The sequence below is a fragment of the Scatophagus argus genome, chromosome 5 (genome assembly GCF_020382885.2).
Source record: "Scatophagus argus isolate fScaArg1 chromosome 5, fScaArg1.pri, whole genome shotgun sequence".
NCBI lineage: Eukaryota > Metazoa > Chordata > Actinopteri > Scatophagidae > Scatophagus > Scatophagus argus.
This window is the reverse complement of record NC_058497.1, coordinates 21,644,147-21,661,911: the sequence shown is the minus strand read 5'-3', so window position 1 is coordinate 21,661,911 and position 17,765 is coordinate 21,644,147. Positions and strand designations below refer to the sequence as shown.

The following is a 17,765-nucleotide window of genomic DNA, read 5'->3' as shown; positions in this document are numbered from 1 at the left end:
TTGCCTTTAACATTGTGCTCTTGAAATCCACCGTTCTTATTTGACTGACTGCACTCTCTTATTTGTGTCAAAATTAGTCTTTGTGTGTTGCTGTATTCTTTGGTTAGTATTTATTTAATCTGATGCTTGACATTTCAGAGCTCTACTCCACCCAGTTTGAAACCATCGAAATGTGTCAAACTTTTGGGCAATAAACTTTATGACATAATTCCAGATTACTAAAACCTGTGTAACAACCTTGTGATGAGCCATGTGGAGCACTGCAGGCCATGTTAGAGGTTTACACTTCCCTTCAGCATAGCATGGTGGCACCAAAGTTCAGCAGTAACCCGGCTTCTCTGCAGTCGGTGTAGCTCCTTGTGGCGGCGGCGGCAGCAGCAGCACCACTGTGGACGAGAGGAGCAGGAGGCTGCTCTCCGTCACGTGTAGAATAAATTAGATTTGGAGAGGGACGTCGACCGCTCGGCCCCACACTGGCTCCAGTCAGCGTGCTGCACCAGAGTGTGTGTGTGCAAGCGGACAGACGGACAGTGGACGCAGAGGAGTCAGTAACGTCTACTTGAACAGGACGCAGAGAAAGTTTTACAAGACGCGAGTTGCGACTTTAACTTTTAGTATTTTCGTCTGGCAAGAAAGAACTAAAGAGGGATTTAGACACAGATTGCGGGTAACCCGGCGGTGGAATCTCTCCGGGCTGTAACCACGGCCAAATGGCACGTTAAGTCCTGAAATGGATGTAACTTTCACCTTGGATTTCATTACGGAATACTGAGAAGAAATCTCTTGAAAGTCGGACTGTCTTCTCTTAAACACGCCAGAGCAACAGATGAATGTGAGTATCCATCACAGCAACGCCACCGATCCCCTCACTCCGCAAGTAACCTGATGGAGTCTGAGCCATCAGTGCACTTTATCCACAGGCATATGTTTGATGTAACGCCATTTACACATGAGGGTCTGTCTGCATTTACTTTACAGTGGGAGGGTAATTCAAACTCATACATGACTGAAGACGCTGGCCACTTATTTTGCACACCGGTTTCCAGCCTTTTCGTGCTCGGATTTCTATGTAATACACACACACACACACACAACAGTGTAAGAAATGCTGCAGACTCGTCTATTTACCTATAAAAGACACTCCTTTTAAAAATCTGTCCAAAAAGTTGATTCAAAGAAAGAGCCCTAATAGATTACACTACAGCATGTTATTTCTGCAGTACTCATGGAGTGCTAGTTTACACTTTTCATCCTTCACTTTTTTACGAGCAAAATATTCATCAAGGTTTATGATTAAATGGGCTTGTTTGCATGAAATGCTGTTACATTCGTAATACATACGAATGCAGTGGTGTTACGATGAAGTACTGCACAGAAGTACTGCTTCTGTACTGCTCAGCTTGCGCGCACACTTTGAAGAGAGCCAAATATTTTAACCGCATGTCTTGTCGCACTTTTCCTAAACCACCTCGAGACATTCCTTTCAAACTGGTCAACCTATGGAGTTATTTTATTGTCCACGGAGTGCCGCCGCTGCTGAGCCTTTGTGCCTCCCTCTTACTCCAGTTGAGCACATACCAAATGATTATCCACATGTCGGCACAGTTATTGTGTTGGCAGATTTGTCCTCACTGACCGTGAATAGGTGTTTCTTTCCCTCAATTAATAAATTAATTAAGTCTCCGCTGGGTTCCGTCGCCGCGCACTTTAGTTGGGAGTGTGATGGTTGCCATGGTGCAGCTGAGTAATTATGCAGCCTTTTTTGACTTTAGACACAAGCAGTGCAGGCTCCTCCTTTCTTTTTTCTTTTTTCCTCACCACCAGGCATCAGTTTGCAGAGAACTGCAGAGTCCTGCTTTTGAATTAATTTGTGTGTTCAAGAATGTTCAGTTAGATCGTTGCTGCCAGTCTGCCAGCCCTCAGTGCTTATTATAATAGTATGAGGTTAAAATGCCAGACCATAATACTCTTAATTGTGTGTCTAACTTTCACCCATCCATCCATCTATCTAATCAGCTATCCATGCAACCATTTTAAAGGTGGTAACTGCCACCAGATTCTCTGTTGAGGTATTAAGGCTCTGACATGTGCTACTATTAAAACCGGGTTGAGTTGTAATGTAGTCTTCAACTCACAGAGAAAACAAACAAGAAAGCAGCAGTGATGGATAAAACCAAAATACAAGCCCTGACAGCTTTTATAACAATCCAAGGATTATGTCAGAAATGTTCGGCAGGGTGCATGAAGTAATCATTCGCTAGTCTTGTCTTTGTGGCCTGCATATGCTGCTGAGTGTTCCAGACTCCTGAAAAGGAATGAAAAACACAAGACACGTTTCTCCATGGATGGGGCGCACCAGGACAGCCCAGAAAGTTTCTTGCTGTTTTACATTTCTGAAAATTGCCTGCCTGTAGTCACTGCGGTTTTTACTCATCTCCTTGCAGTGTCGTCATCAGTAAAATAAGTTAACCGTACGTCAGTCGTGGCTCTGAGGGTGTCGTGCCAGAAGGTTGTCTCCTCTGGACTTCATTTTCTCATTTGTGACCAGACTTTGACACCTAAAATAAAAAAAACAAAAAAAAAAATACATCAGTGCTAAAGGCAGGAAAACGTTTGGGAACACCCTCAGGTTTTTAAAATCTCAACCAGTCCTGTCCTCTTTAGAAACACTTATGCGCCTCCTCACACATCAGATGAACTTTGACCTTGGTTGTAGTAATGCTGTGCAAACACTGCTCGCACCCTTGCTACTGTAACTCGATGCACATGTGTTTTTAATGATGCAACCACTAGCACTGCCAAGGCAATATCAGATGGTGTCATCTTCAAAGACGTGAGGTGTGTGTTTTTTCATCCAGAACATCTTACACAAACAGCTGAACCAACCCATGCCGCTCCTTGCTGTGGGAAAGAGATGATCCTTCTTGTCACGGAACCACAGAAAACTTCAGCCATTGTGAAAAAAGAGCGGGTGTGTTTTCCAAATAACGTGTTTGTTATGGCCAGGAGGTTCATGCGTATCTGAGGTCTGTGATGGCTTTTCCTGGCCTTTCTTCCATGCAGAGGGACTGAGGTTTCAAAGACTAACAGAAACGTGGCATGGCAGAGCGAGGCAATAGTCTGGCAAACATTCCTAACTTTTTAGCTTGCTTTGTGCAAAGCCTGTCATCCTAATGTCCAGTCAATCTGCAGTTCTGTCTGTGGGTTCTATCATGACTCTGTTGAGCCTCAGGCAGCCTGGCATGTTCTCGAAACCACAGAAGTTTTCTTTGAGTTAACTGGAATCATGGCGTGGAATTAGAAGCTCATTTTACAAGTCTGTCACTACTGTTGTCCCTCTTGGCCTGTTGGTGGTGGAATTGGTTTGGTTGTGGTCTTAAAAGTAGTGCAGTTTAGGTACTCTGCTCAGCTGCGATAGAACCAGAATTTTGGTTCCATGCCTGTAGATTGGATGCTCTGTTAGATCTGGAAAGCACCAAACCTAACCGAGACATTTCACAAGACATCTCAAGTATCGTGTATGACTTTAGTTTAGGATATTAGCTTAGGATAAGTATTTGATGATTAGTCAATATCCCTAAGATATATCTTCCCACAAAAAATGACATGATTCGGTCAGTTTGATCTGTGGCAAATCCATTGTATTATTTATGATGTTTAACAGTATCTTTTACTCTTCGTGGTTAAAAATAATTCTACGAGAGGTTTGGCGTTCCTTTAGGGCTTGTAGGTATTGGCTAATGGTGTTCACATTTTGTCTGTTCTGACTTTAGCCAAACCAAAGATCTGGATGTCTTGATTGTGTAGTGAAAGAAAGACAAATAGCACCTCACAGAAAACTGAAAAAAGTGAAAAATAAACAAATGTATTTCTCAGCTGCTGTGAAAAATGAATATCTAATATATTTTTTGTCAAAAAAGGATCTAGACCACAGAGGAGAGTTAGAAATGTAGTTCGAGATGTTCCCAGCACTCCCTGCTGCCAGGGATTTTGATGCTGATTCCAGTCATGCTAGCAAAGTACCCAGAATGATACTACTGTATTCAAACAGAGGTTTCATTCTACATGTAAATCCTAGAAACCCTGGTTTAGGGGATTCAAAAGTAAGTGGGTCAAAGCTATAGTTACTGCTAACAATAGAAGTACAGTACACAATGTGTTACATACATATGCCTTTTTTTCCGTCAGTGAAGCTTTTGCAGTGTGCCAATTCAGATATTTTAGTGTGTATGCTGCAGGTACATGGGGGTTAATCCTCCAGCAGTTACATCACTTTAACAGAACTCCCCAACAAGGTTTAATTACCAGCAAGAGGGACTCACCATGACCAAGGACAATGATGCAAGGAAAAGATCTGAATCCAAGCCACAATGGGGTTGGCTTACTAAATGCAACAGCTTTCAACCATCAGCAGCTATTATGAACTGTTTTTTCCGGATTGCTTTCCCTGAAGCCCTATGCTCAAATAGCTTGTTCCCCTTTATGTTCTGGCTGCTAACCGGCCACTAACTTTCTGACATGAACCTCTCCGTAATAGGTGGGTGACAGTACTTGTAATATGTTTGCTGAGTGTCTTAGCTTCAATGTGCAAAAATTTCTCTTAAACTTCACACTGAATCTTTTAAAACCGTATGTCCTCAACCTGCTATTGTGCAATTAGACTACCCGACTATGTCTGCTATATCCATTAGGCTACTTTGCTCTGGAGAGGTCCTCCACTGTAGCTCAACCAGAGAATGCATTATTTCAGTTGTGGCATTTGGACAAAGATTCTGGCCTTGAAAAACTATCCTTTGTGCTTTGGAGAAAGCTTTGTAAAATTCATCCCCAGTGTTGCAGTAAAGTACATCAATACTGAGACTGTTAAGTTCAAGTGCTGTCGAGATTTTCAGGCTGTCATGGATGTGCTTAGGTGTTGGCCAAGAACAGCTCACACAAAGGAACCCAAAAGATTGCATGTAATTGTGAATTTGTCATACTTGCCTTGATGATCTTGTCATTGCCAGTTAATCTCTGTGAAATTAGTATGATTTGGGAATGAATGCACCAAATTGATCCAGATTGAATTTTTTCTCCTAAACTGTCAAATAATATTGAACACTCAACACGGAACTGATATTCATCTTCAAACAAGTAATGCTTCAAGATTTCATTTCATTTTATCATATTTCATGTTTTATATATTTATATACTGTATACATTCTCACTATTTTGAATTCAGTCCAGTTTATGACATTAAAGTTAGCATCTTCAGTGTTGCGGTCCCCGAATCACGGCAGACTGAAATTAGTCCTGGAATTGTGTGTGCATATGGCCAACTTCCAGAAGCCCTCAATTACAATGCTGCAAAGCCAAAAAAAGGGAGAGAGGTAGACTGCGTGGAGCCCTTCAACTCTGCTGTACTGTTCTGTCACTCAAACACACTGTCACCACCATGGCTGAGACAGATGGCCACACTGCCTTTAGGGATACATAGGAGGCATTTAGTGCACACACACACAAACAGATGTTTTGTAATTGTTTCCTTGCAGGTATCAGTTAAACCACTGGAGGGAGCCTGGAAAAGCTGTTACTAGACACTCAATTAGTCAAAATTTAATAAGTATAAGGTGTTTCTGTATATATTTCCTCAAAATTAAAGTTAGATTTAATTTGCAAACAAGGCAGAGTAGTTATGAATTACAAGAGCTGAGGCAGAACCATAGACAATTGGAAGCTGCTGTCTTTATTTAATGAAAAAGACACAATAATTTTCTTTGTGGCAGACACTTGGTGGTTTTGGATTATTCTGCAGATGGTGACAGTCCTGTTGAACAATTTCCACATTGCTCCAAAGTGTCTTTCAGTCTCAGTTGCAGATCCTCTGCTGTGGTGTGGGTTCATTGCCAGAGCAAGTCTATTGTTTATGCAAGGAATTCTAACACCCTCGCTTCTTTTAAATATCAATATTTGAGTGTTTCCCCCCCTTGATTTAATAGTCAAACTCTTTATTCTCACAAGAACGATATGTTTTCTTGGGCAAAGTAAAATACTTTAAATGGTTCTTGGAAAACTACCCAGTCCAAGAGAACTAAATGTGGTAGCACACATTAATCCAGGACCTCACCTCTCAGACTTACATGAGAGAGTACTGCCATAGTGAACACACTGGGCACTGAGTCCTGCACCTTTCTAATTAGAGTTGAATAGCCACAATCGAAGACTCCCTGTCTGAGGTAGTATGCTATGCTACAGCTTGTGGTTTTGATGTTTTTTTTAGCAAAGGAGATCTTTCTGGTATGTAGGAGGAGCAAGGTGTTGACTTATTAAGTGAACTAAGAAGTGTAGGAAAATGTTATGTGCAGAATCTATTGTATGTGCTGTGGTTGGGAACAGAGCCCATAAACATATGGGAAAGCGTTTGAGGCATATACATACTTTTCTTAAACTAACTTATCCTGTATTTCAGTGCTGAAATAATACACCTTTTCTTAGTTTTTGCTGTTGTCAGGTTTTTATATTGCTCAGCTTTTTCTCTTTGTGTCTCTCCAGGTTTAAACAGGAGCCACAATGAAGACAGCTGCCAAGGGTTTTGGGATGCCGATAATGGACCCTTTGCACCGCAAGGGTTGGTGGAACAGAAGTATAGTCCTAATGGTGTATGTGGTCTTGGAGCTTGTAACAGTCCACTCACCCATGGTCCTGGGGACTCTTGAGCTACAGCTAGATGAGGAACAGCCAGCAGGCACAATTGTAGGTGACATCAGTGCAGGACTTCCTCCTGGCATCACTGCATCTTTGTACTTCATCTCAGACCATGAAGGCACAGGCGTAGGTAGCGATTTGGACATAGATGACAGCACAGGCATTATTAAAACCGCCAAAGTTCTAGACAGGGAACTTAGGGATAGATATAACTTCATTGCAGTCACCATGACAGGTGTGACCGTGGAAGTGACCATCAAGGTGAATGACATAAATGACCATGCCCCGATGTTCCCAAGAAAACGAGCTACCTTTAAAATCCCTGAGCAGACAGCCATCGGCACCAGGTTTCCTCTTGAGCCAGCTGTTGATGCTGATAAAGGCCAGCTTACGACACAGGGTTACCTTATCAAGGATGGAAATGTTGGCCAGGCATTCACCTTGGAGACCAGGAGGGGAAGCAATGAGGTTCTCTATCTGGATTTGGTGGTCAATGCTATTCTAGACAGAGAGAAAAGATCCACTTACACTTTGTCTCTGGAGGCCTTTGATGGCGGTTCCCCCAAAAGGACTGATCAGATGACTTTAGATATTACTGTACAAGACATAAATGACAACGCTCCTGTTTTCAACCAGAGCCGCTACCATGCCATAATATCTGAGAACCTCCAGTCGGGAAGCAACATCCTGCAGGTGTTTGCCACAGATGCTGATGAAGGAGACAATGGGATGGTGCTGTATGAAATCAACAGGAGACAAAGCGACCCAGATCGCTACTTTGTCATTGACTCTCGCAGTGGCATCATAACTCTCAACAAGCCACTGGACTTTGAGATGAGGAGAGTCCACGAACTGGTGGTCCAGGCACAAGACAACGCAACACAGCCAGAGGTGACCAATGCCTTTGTCACCATCCATGTCAGAGACTACAATGACAACCAGCCCACTATGACCATCATCTTTCTCAGCGAAGATGGATCTCCCAGAATCTCAGAAGGTGCACAGCCAGGCCAATATGTAGCCAGGATCTCAGTCACTGACCCAGACTATGGAGAGTATGCCAATGTCAATGTGTCACTAGAGGGAGGAGATGGAAAATTTGCCCTGACCACAAAGGACAGCATCATCTATCTGATCTGTGTGGACAAAATTCTGGACCGGGAGGAGAGAGACACCTACGAGCTCAGGGTGATGGCAACAGACTCAGGCACACCTCCTCTCAGGGCTGAGTCATCTTTCATCATCCAGGTGACTGACATCAATGACAACCCTCCTCTGTTTGACCAGCCAGTGTATAGGCATGTTATTCCTGAAGTGGTGTTTCCAGGGAGTTTTGTGTTACAAGTGACAGCTAGAGACAAAGACCAGGGGCCCAATGGGGATATTAGCTACAGCATCCTGCAAGACCAAGGTGCTTACTCCAACTGGTTCAGTATAGACTCTGTCACAGGGATTATCACCACTCTCTCACAGCTGGATTATGAAAAAAACCCCAATCCCAGTATAACTGTGGTGGCCACAGATGGAGGGAAGCCACCCCTATCCTCCACCGCTGTTGTAAACATTGTGCTTCAGGATATAAATGACAACGAGCCAGTTTTTGAGAGAAACTTCTACAACGTGTCCATCAAGGAGAACACAGCTGCGGGGACCTGCATTCTTGAGGTAGGACATTTTCTTGCACATTTATTTCATTAATAAGTTTGTGAATTTATTGATTTTGCAAAAACACTCCCACACTTAAGTATTGAGCCCGTGCAAGAGTCTGAACTCAACATGGGGGCAATTGTGAAGAGCATAACAAATGAAAATTTATTAGATAAATATGAGAGAAATTTGTCATACTTTGCGGACTCCTTTCATTCCTCTATGAAGAGTTATTTTTTTATGTTAAAGCTGTTTAAATTGGACTGCCTTAGTGGGGATTTACCTGCAGTTTTGCGCCAAGATGATCTCCTCTTTGGCTGTCCTCCCCTTCACCTCTCAAAAGGTTTCCAGGGTAACAGAGACAGTGTAAAGTCCTCTGTCAAGCCAGGCACAAAGGGGTTTTTTCACTTATTCACAGGCAGAGACAAATTCAGGGCTTTATCCAAAGAAATAGATGTCACTTCAGTCTGAAAAGGCACCTTAATTAGGCTATTTGAGTGTGAGAAAAAATAATGGCTGTAGGCGACAAGATGAATTAAAGTTTAGACAAATTGCAGCACCCCCAGTGACTGCAGTCCTGTTTCATTAAAACATATTTTCTGTAATTGTTTTTGGCCATCTTGTTAAAGAGACAGAACTTAGAAAAACTCAGGCCAGCAGTTGCTTTAATCATTCAAGTAATTTCTCATGTATAGACATTCATAAAAGTTCTATTTCACAAGTGTCTGCTGTAGTGTTGCATGGATCAAGGAGTTGGATACGGAATGCAGTCCAGAGAGAGGGTCCAGCAGACAGGATCTTGGCCCAGAGTTTGGCCTTGGGAGAAGGAGGGGTAAAAAGAGACCAGGCCTTACCGCGACTTCTGGCTTGACTGCAGAAATAGAAGCTACAAGGGCTTCTTGTGGGAGGTCCCCTAATTATAAATCACAGGGACCACAAGGATGAGGAGAAAGGAGAACGTTCTGAAATTGATTATGGAATTTTGAAATGGGACCAAAGAATAATTAAAAAATGTATGTTTTGGAGAACTGAAAAGCGCCACAGTTACTCTTTCCAATGTGGGCTGAAGTTCATGTTCTGTGTATTATTATTATTATTATTATTATTATAAATATTCAAAACCCCATATTTTGCTTTCTTTAAAACTAGAGATGGTCAGGCTTTTGTCCTTCCTCCTCATTACCTCCAAAGGCATCACTATCTGCTCTCAAAAAAGTCCCACAGTATGACAAGTTTGCTCAGTGGTCTTACTGCGTTCATGTATGAAGTAGTCCGTCAAAGCCACTGCTCTCAAACCTGCCTGGATGCTGCAGACATGTGTTTGGCGAGCCGTGTGAGAACAGACTGCTCTTACTCAGGGTGCCAGCGCTACATCCAAACATCTCAGCAAGACATCTGATGGCTGACTTTTTTTCTCTGCCGACGAAATTCCCAATTCCCTTTTTCCACACGCAGTTCTGTCCAAAAGACATTACAATAACGGTATTGTGATCATTAATTCAAACGTTTGAAGTGGCTTGATTATTTTTCCTCCACAGGTCACCAGCACTGAAGTTCATGATTATTCTAATAAAGTCTGGCTCCACAGTGCTGTGCTTGTGATATTTTGTCACTTTCCGCTATACATCAGTTGGTTTATGGATGATTTTAGAATTAGACGTGTGGAGGGGGAAAAAGATAACTAAAAATAAGGGCTTAAGCCTATTAACAGCAATCAGTCTTATAATTCAATATGCAAGATGTACTGCAAAGAAAATGGGTCATCATTGAGAGTGGAAATCAAATATGACATGAAAAACAACATTTTAAAAGCCACAAGCGGCATTGTGGAATGCATTTCATGAGCCATTACTAATTCTATTCTCCATTAATAGTTTTCTGACTGTGTCCAATTTTACAAGGTTTCTGGATGATGTAGAAGTCAAATACAACCATTACACCACAGATCTGATGCTACAAAGGCACCACAATTCCAAAGTAGTTCACTATACTCCTAGGATATATTTATTTGATCGATTTATGTAGCAAATTTTGTTCTCTTGCAGTGTTTTATATCTCTATTTTACGCTGTGGATTATAACCATGCATTCACTCAAGAGGTACTGTTACACTGTGCTCTGCCAGTGTGCGATTTATGACAATATTATTATTCTAAGTCTTCTTAGAATAACAGGAAAGTTAACAAGATTAAACAATTATTTAAAGGCCATTCACCCAAAGTTTTGTGGGTTTGTTGGACCTACAACATTATTGCTTTTTAAAAATAAAGCCAAAAGCTTGCATAATCAAAATTATGCAAGATTTTCACCAGTACTGATTTTTATTGCTCCAAAGAGAAGGAACTAGAAAGAAACATTTTACATACAGCATATACATATATTAATGAGCCCCACTGAACCATGAATGTGGGAGTAGCAGGAGCAGAAAGGTTCTTGTTGCTAGGTTGAAACCTTGTGTGTGTTTTGTGTGTGCGTTATTTCTGTTAGCTCATTTCTGATTTTGAAAAGAAAAGAAAATAGTCACCATCTTCTTTCTGCCTGGCTCTTCACTCACTAGTTTATGTATTTTAGCTTACTGTTTTAGCCAACGTTATGCTTTTGATGAGGTTAACTCATCTTACAGTTCTGTTACCCATGGCTCCAGTGGGCCCATACACCAACAACACCTAAATGTGTGTGTGTGTATGGGGGGGGCGTACAATGTGGGCTCAGTGAAAATATGTTCATGGTACATGTTCTTCACAGAAAATGAGCTAATCATTACATCATTTTTCTTTTACTAAACACTGGACACGGGTCCCACACTAGAGTGAATTAAGTCATTAAGCGTAGGACCTTTTGATTCCTCACTTGGAGGAATAAGAGTAATACAAGATGTCAAAAAATGAGGGATTATGAGACACATCAGCCAGCCCAAATATCTCCCAATTCACAAAGGCAAAGTCTGGTTGTTTGGGATTTAAGAGTTATTTGTCATTAATTCTTTTATGGCAAAATAATGAAACTTTCCAACTGGTTCAGCTGTTACACTTCATATCGTTTTTTTTTTTTGTTTTTTTTGTTTTTTCTTTGGTTCACAGTGTGTCTCAGCAAGAACTGTCCCTCTGTCTGTTTGGGGGGTTGGGGGGGGGGGGGGGGGGGGGTGTTGTTCTGGCTCCAGTAGAAAGACGAGAGGGGGTCTCCCGGCAGCTGAGGGGGAAATGAGCCCTGACAAGCGCTGGCATGAGTGACGGAGGTGACACAAGCAGGGGGGCTTCCTCGTCTGCCCGCTAGTCTGTCCCTCTCCAAATTCTTATCTGATTTTACTTCATATCTCATTAGCTGGGTATGAGGATAAGCCAGACCTAATTTTTAACCCCCACCCCTCCCATGTTCATGACAGAATGGATCGTTTGTCGTCGCTGGAGCCCTCGTAGCAACATGAAACGAACACTGATTGCTGCAAGAGATGGAGCAAACATTTTTCCCATTTTCTTTAAGCTTCAACACAAACTTTTGAATTCATCATTTCCTTTGCCACCCAAAGTGCTTCCTTTCTCACTGATGTCTTGGCAAGTTTTTTAACGAAACACAACACTTCCTTTGAAAAAACATCAGTGGTGTTGTGTGGGATTTTCGGCTATAGGTTTTCTTGAGTGCAACAGTACTTTGAGCCTGCTAGTTTTTAGTTTAGGTACCTACAGAGAGAGAATCTCTTAAATTGGTGTAACATGCGGTACCTTTGAAACACATTCATTATTTCACTGAATTCTTTAAAAGCAGCCTAGTTGAAAGAGTTACCTTAGTTAGGTGGCGCCCTGAATCTCTTCTCTATTCCTGCCAACATAAAAGCAGCCAGTGTGTGGGGAGAAAGGAATACTCATAAAGGAATACTCATTGCCAAGCACACTCGTAATTACACTGGAGAGAATGTATGAATGATTGAAAGAATGTGTTCCTTTCACACGAGTTCCTTACAGTTTCAACAGTCTTTTTGTACTACAGTTATCACCTACTGGTGCTCACCAGGAAGGTGTTATTAACACTGATTCTGATACCTTGAGGTGTGGTGTCCTTGAGCTGTGCTTTCTGAAAAACATGGCTATTGCAGTGGTGTGAGGTATTCTCTTAATCTAGCATTATGTTTTGGTTGTTCACTGTTTAATTGCGGGAGTTGCTTTTGTTTACCTTCCTCGGGCGACTTTGTAAAGCCTGTATCACAGAAATACATCTTGGTATTCGAAATCTCTTCCTTTTTTTCTTTCATGCGTGCAAGAATACTTACATTCCCTGTAGATCAGACTCATTTATTGTTTTTTAATGTTGAAAAACTTACCCCCTGAGAGTAAATTGATAAATTTGACCAGTGCAAGTTGCACATGGGATGTTGTGAAACTGGCTTGCTGCCAAATGGTTTATTTTATCAGCAAGCTCCATTTTTAACATTTGAACATTTAAGTGCTGAGCTCTCTGTTCATCCACAATAGTTTTTCTCTCTTAGTGTTTTAGCTTCTAGTCTTAAATGTTGACCATTTAAGACTAGCAGCCTGCATGCCTGTGCTGCATAAAAATGGCTCATTTTGACTTTGACCCAAACTAAAGTTCTGCAAAGCAATCATGTAAAATACAAGGATTTGGTGCCTGAAAAGTACACCTGACTTGCTCAGTCACTCTCTCTACATCTGCATGTTTTCTGCCTGTAATAAACTTTGCTAATTTCTCCAGTAAAACCTTTTCAGAGTATCCGGATGAGACTAACTAAGGAGATGACTTAAATTGCTAGTTACAGACTAGTATTTTGGTACACGAACCATATAATCAATTCTCACCAGACATTTTTCTGGAAATGGTTTTCGTCGAAATGTTCACTTGTCTGTTTTAATACCAGAGTGCCCTGTCTCCTTGTGAGATTGGTTTAGCTTGAGGCAAGTTGACTCTCCTTTTGGTCTTCTCTGTTTCTTTTTCCCCCTGCTAACTACCAAGCTTCGCTGTGGCTCTGCGGTATAACAGTATTTTCTGGGAACGGTGAAATTGCAGGAAACTGGATGTGCTACTTAATGTGTTTGCAAATGTAATACTTCCTTGAACACTTACTCTTGGGCCTAGCAGGGCCACTGAAGCGAGTATAAACACTGATGTACATCTGGATAGAGTGTGGGTGTTCAGGTCAAAGTTGCCATGCTTGAGACAGCTGAGCACATTTATTGTGCTCAGATGTCCGTCAGCAAATCTACTGCTTCTCTGAAGAGGAGAAAGTTGTGCTAAAATTTCTGATGTTATATGGTTGAATACAGAAGCATGGGGGAAGTACCATTCATTAGTGAAAAACCAAAGTTGTGGGTGTTATGGACACCAAAATGGGAAACAGAATAGAAAGACCCCACTACATTTGTAGACCATAAGTGTTTATTTTAGAGCTCTCAGTTTTGATTAATCTCCGAATTATTTTTACAATTAATCATTTATTCATCAGGCAGATTAAATGTCAGAAAGTAGCTGAATTCTGTACGACACAATTTCCCAAAGCTCGATGTGATGCAGATTATTTTTGTTGTCCAACCAACAGTCCAAAATCCAAAGATAATCAATTTAAATGATACAAGACAGAGAAAAGTCGGACCTTCTCACGTTTCAGAAGCTGAAACCACGAATCGTTGACATTTTTGCTTGATAAATGACTTAAAGGGTGTATCATTTATCAAAATTTAGTGTTGAGGGGCCATTCAGATTGTTTCAGTATTAGTTTCTCAGATAGCCGACTGCTTTGGAATAGTAACTGGTTCCTTAAATGTGTGTGTGTGTTTTTAAGACAGTTAATGTATTTATGTACCTGCTCAAGCTTTAGAAATATATTGTTGATTGTTGCTGTGTCAGATGCAACCGCCAGCTGATAAACTGGAAAAAAAAAATGCAATTAGATTTTTTTTTCTTTTTTTGGTAGCTGACCCTTATATGAGTGATGAGTGGTAAAGCAAGCAGCGTTTCCAAGACTTTGGGGAGACTGTAAAAGGTCAGTACGGGCCACGCAGAGTGTTAGCTGTGAAGCAAAAGCTGTCAGATAAAAGTCTGCTCCAGGGGTTTCCTGCCCGCATCTGGCACGGAAGGAAGATGGGCTTATATGGTTCTCTCGTGGGACAAGAAATTTCATTAACACAGACTGTCTGCCAGACTGTCTGCTGCAGGTGAGACAGAAGTCTCAGCACTGCTTCCAAGTTTCTGTGAATGGGTGTGAGTGTAGTTAAAGGGGAGAGAGAGGGAGAGAGAAAGAAAACAGTTGATAGTCTCCAGAGGGACAGTCAGCCTCTGGCAGCTGTGACAGAGCTCCGACTCAGCAGCTGGATCAAGCTCATGATCCCTCCTCTAGCATCTACTCTCTGTCTCTGAGGGGTGGGTTCTTCGTCACTCTCCCCCTCTCTTTGTCTCTGCTCGTCTCTCTCTTTACTCTTTCTCCTTGTCCATCCAGACTTGTTATCTTTCCCCGCTTCCTTTTCCCACACTGCTGTGTCCCATCTGTGATCCAGTTTCACCTCTTCACTTCCTCCTGTTTCCCTCTGGAGCGGTGACATGTGGACTGGAACAGGTGAGAGCAGCACATCTTACTGGCTAGGGACGCTCGGCCCTCCCCTGGAGTGACGCAAACATGCTGCCTGGTGGGTCTCAGTCGGACCGTGCCCAGGCTTATCCAATTTAACGATGCAAGAAAGAAATTACTAACACAGTGAAGTCAGACTGCAGGTGTGTGTGCCTTCGTAGTCACAGTGTTGCATTCAGGCTCAAGAGGAATGCTTTTGCTTGACCTTTGTAATAGAGACAATTATTCATTTTGTTTCCCTCCTCCTTTGAGACAAGTGATAGTGTGTGTGTGTATTTATGTGTGTGTGTAGACTGAGGGCATGCTGTGATGAGGCCTGCCAGGCCTTCTGTTCTCACAGCCCTCAGTCCCCCTGCACATGTGCAAGGCAGTTGGCACTGCTAAACAAGCTGGGCATCAGGAAGCATCATCTGCTCATGATATTCATTCTGTTCCAAAGCAAATCAGTGCTAAATCATCCATCCAGTCCCCTGCTGTCCATAAGAAGCCACCAGACTGGAAAGCAGACGCTGAGTGACAGCTTGCCAGGTAACAGAAATCAGCAACCAGGAAACTAGATCCCAAACAAACAGAAACAAATCAGTTTTTGGTATGATGATGAAGTGCAGGTATTGTAATGGCACATATTCAGTTGCCAGTATGTATTTTACATTCATGACAGAACTGCCTTTTTTCTAGAAAAGCACGCTCTATATATACACAGCCCCAAAATATCTTAACCACTGAGCAAATCTTCTCCATATCCAGAACTCCACTGTTAAAAAGAATGCATCGCTTTTGTCTGCCAGCAACCTCAGCCCCCCTTTTGCTCCAGCCTTGCTACTGCACTGACTGCCAGTTGAAATAGTGATTGAGAAGAATGTTACTGAGCCCAACAAACTCATGGAAACAACGGCGAATCCAGTTACAGGGCGTGTGGTCAGATCATCCTATTTCTGCTCCCAATCAGATCAATTTTGGTTTACGACAAGGTCTGATTAGGGCTGTGAAGGCGGCTAAGCATGAGGATTAGTCGATGCCTCAGCTCCCCTTGTGAAAAGTAGGTGATAGAGGGTAGTTTTCAGGAGAGAGGTGGTAAAGCAAGAGAAAACATGCAAAATATGAAACAAGGCCAGAGGTAAAGAGCCAAGGTTATCTCTCTGTGTGGTCAGGAAAACGTGGGACCCGCACTGACACTGCACTGAGCAGGATGTTTTGCAGATGCTTGTTAATATAATGATGCTATGAATGCTCTCAGCTCCTGTGTGGACGAATTTTGTGCTTAGGGTTGGTATTGAACCCGTGTCCTTTTTTTTTGGTACCAACTGAAAGATATAATATGTGAAATTTCTGCATTAAAATGTGTAGAAACGCCTAGACCTTTGTTTGTTGCACGCTACATTATCCTGGGTGTTTATTCAATGTGATAATGCGTTTCATTTGGTCGTTGTAACTTCCAGGAGAGAGTCAAAGAGCGAGGAAGTCCATGAACGACACCAAGCATAAACATTAAAACACTACCTTGTTTGTGAACATTTTTGCCCTGTCACACGAGACAGATTTTATTGTCAATAGAGGCTGTTGACAACAGTGAAGAACTCTTATGATCACATGCTACGAAACAGTGTCAGCTTTTTTGGAATTGGGTTGTACATTCCTCTAAGGTATGGCAAAAAAGTATTATTGAAGTTTAGATATTTGGTCAATGTTCAAGTATAATAGGTCTGAAATTATATGCTGATGAATGAATTGGCTTCATTGATAAATTTTTAAAATTCGTTAATGGCAGTCATTTATCAAACATTTTCTGGTACTCTGACGTGGCTCAGTTCTAATGAGTAAGCAGTTTTTTTTAAAGCTTTGTAGCACAGAGAAAAAGATAGCAAGAGGGAGAGAACGGAAAAAGAGGTTTTTGGGGTGAGACGCTCCACTTTTACATTGCGGTTACCCAACATTGTCTGTCTTGGCTTCAGACAGAGAGGCACCCAGGACTGCTCCAACCAGACTCCCAGTCTGTGTGCACTGATGCTTCTTGGTGGTCCTCCCTCACACTATTGGTTGCATATCTTGAAGACTTCACCACATTTACCAGAAACGCCCAATGTGTTATATGGGAGGACATCTGTTATGCCTTATCTATTCTAAGTTAATGCATTCACCCTGCAGATTAGTTGCAATAAGGAGACAACTGCTTAGCTTAATGCTGACTTCCTCTGAGTTCTGGGAGGTGATTTAAAGATTTAGCGGGGGAACTAATTAACATAGGATTACGTACCTCATCAATAAGGCCAATTTGGTCTGGCGCTGCAGAGCTGTTGAGAGTGTGTTACTTATTTTAACCAGCTTGTTGAAAGGCCAAGTCTTTGTTTAGATTATGCTGTATAGCCTGATGCTGTGAGGAGCCTGGAGGCAGAGTAGGGAGCAGTGGGACTCTGTGCTGTAATTAGGCAGAGATGGTATGCAGGACTCAAGACATCTGATGTGGTATCAGAAAAGGCGAACAAAAAGCCAGGCACTGTAGGGTGTGTGTGCGTATCTTGATGTAGACAGGGTTTTAGGATGGAAGAAATTCTGTAATCAGTGCCCTGGGCTCCTCCCAGATCGTTTCACAAATGCATCTTGTGAGATCCAAAGCGTCAACACAGAAGACTCAAGAGCAGGGAAATTTATGAAGCATGTATTGTTTTGGCCGTCCATGGACTTGACTGGACATGCAGCCAATCTGATCCAGTCAGGACTGAATCATATTGAGTTGCTGCACATTGAAATGTGACTGACTAAACATTTTTGTGTTTTTTTTGTGAGTGGCCTGCACACTGTACAGAGACTCTCTTTCAATCAAGAGTGATCACCCTCAGTGGATATATGAAAAATATTTTATGGTT

The 17,765-nt window shown here is 42.0% G+C and overlaps 1 protein-coding gene across 1 annotated transcript in view; it reads left to right on the top strand.

Moving 5' to 3' along the window:
- Positions 1 to 268: 268 nt before the first annotated feature.
- Positions 269 to 17,765, top strand: part of LOC124059542 (protocadherin-16-like) — a 76,516-nt gene continuing 59,019 nt past the window's right edge. The window contains exons 1-2 of the mRNA XM_046389632.1: positions 269 to 832; positions 6,532 to 8,349. Coding sequence (XP_046245588.1) covers positions 6,550 to 8,349 — 1,800 coding nt within the window. The 5' untranslated portion in view covers positions 269 to 832; positions 6,532 to 6,549. The remainder of the gene's footprint in view (positions 833 to 6,531; positions 8,350 to 17,765) is intronic.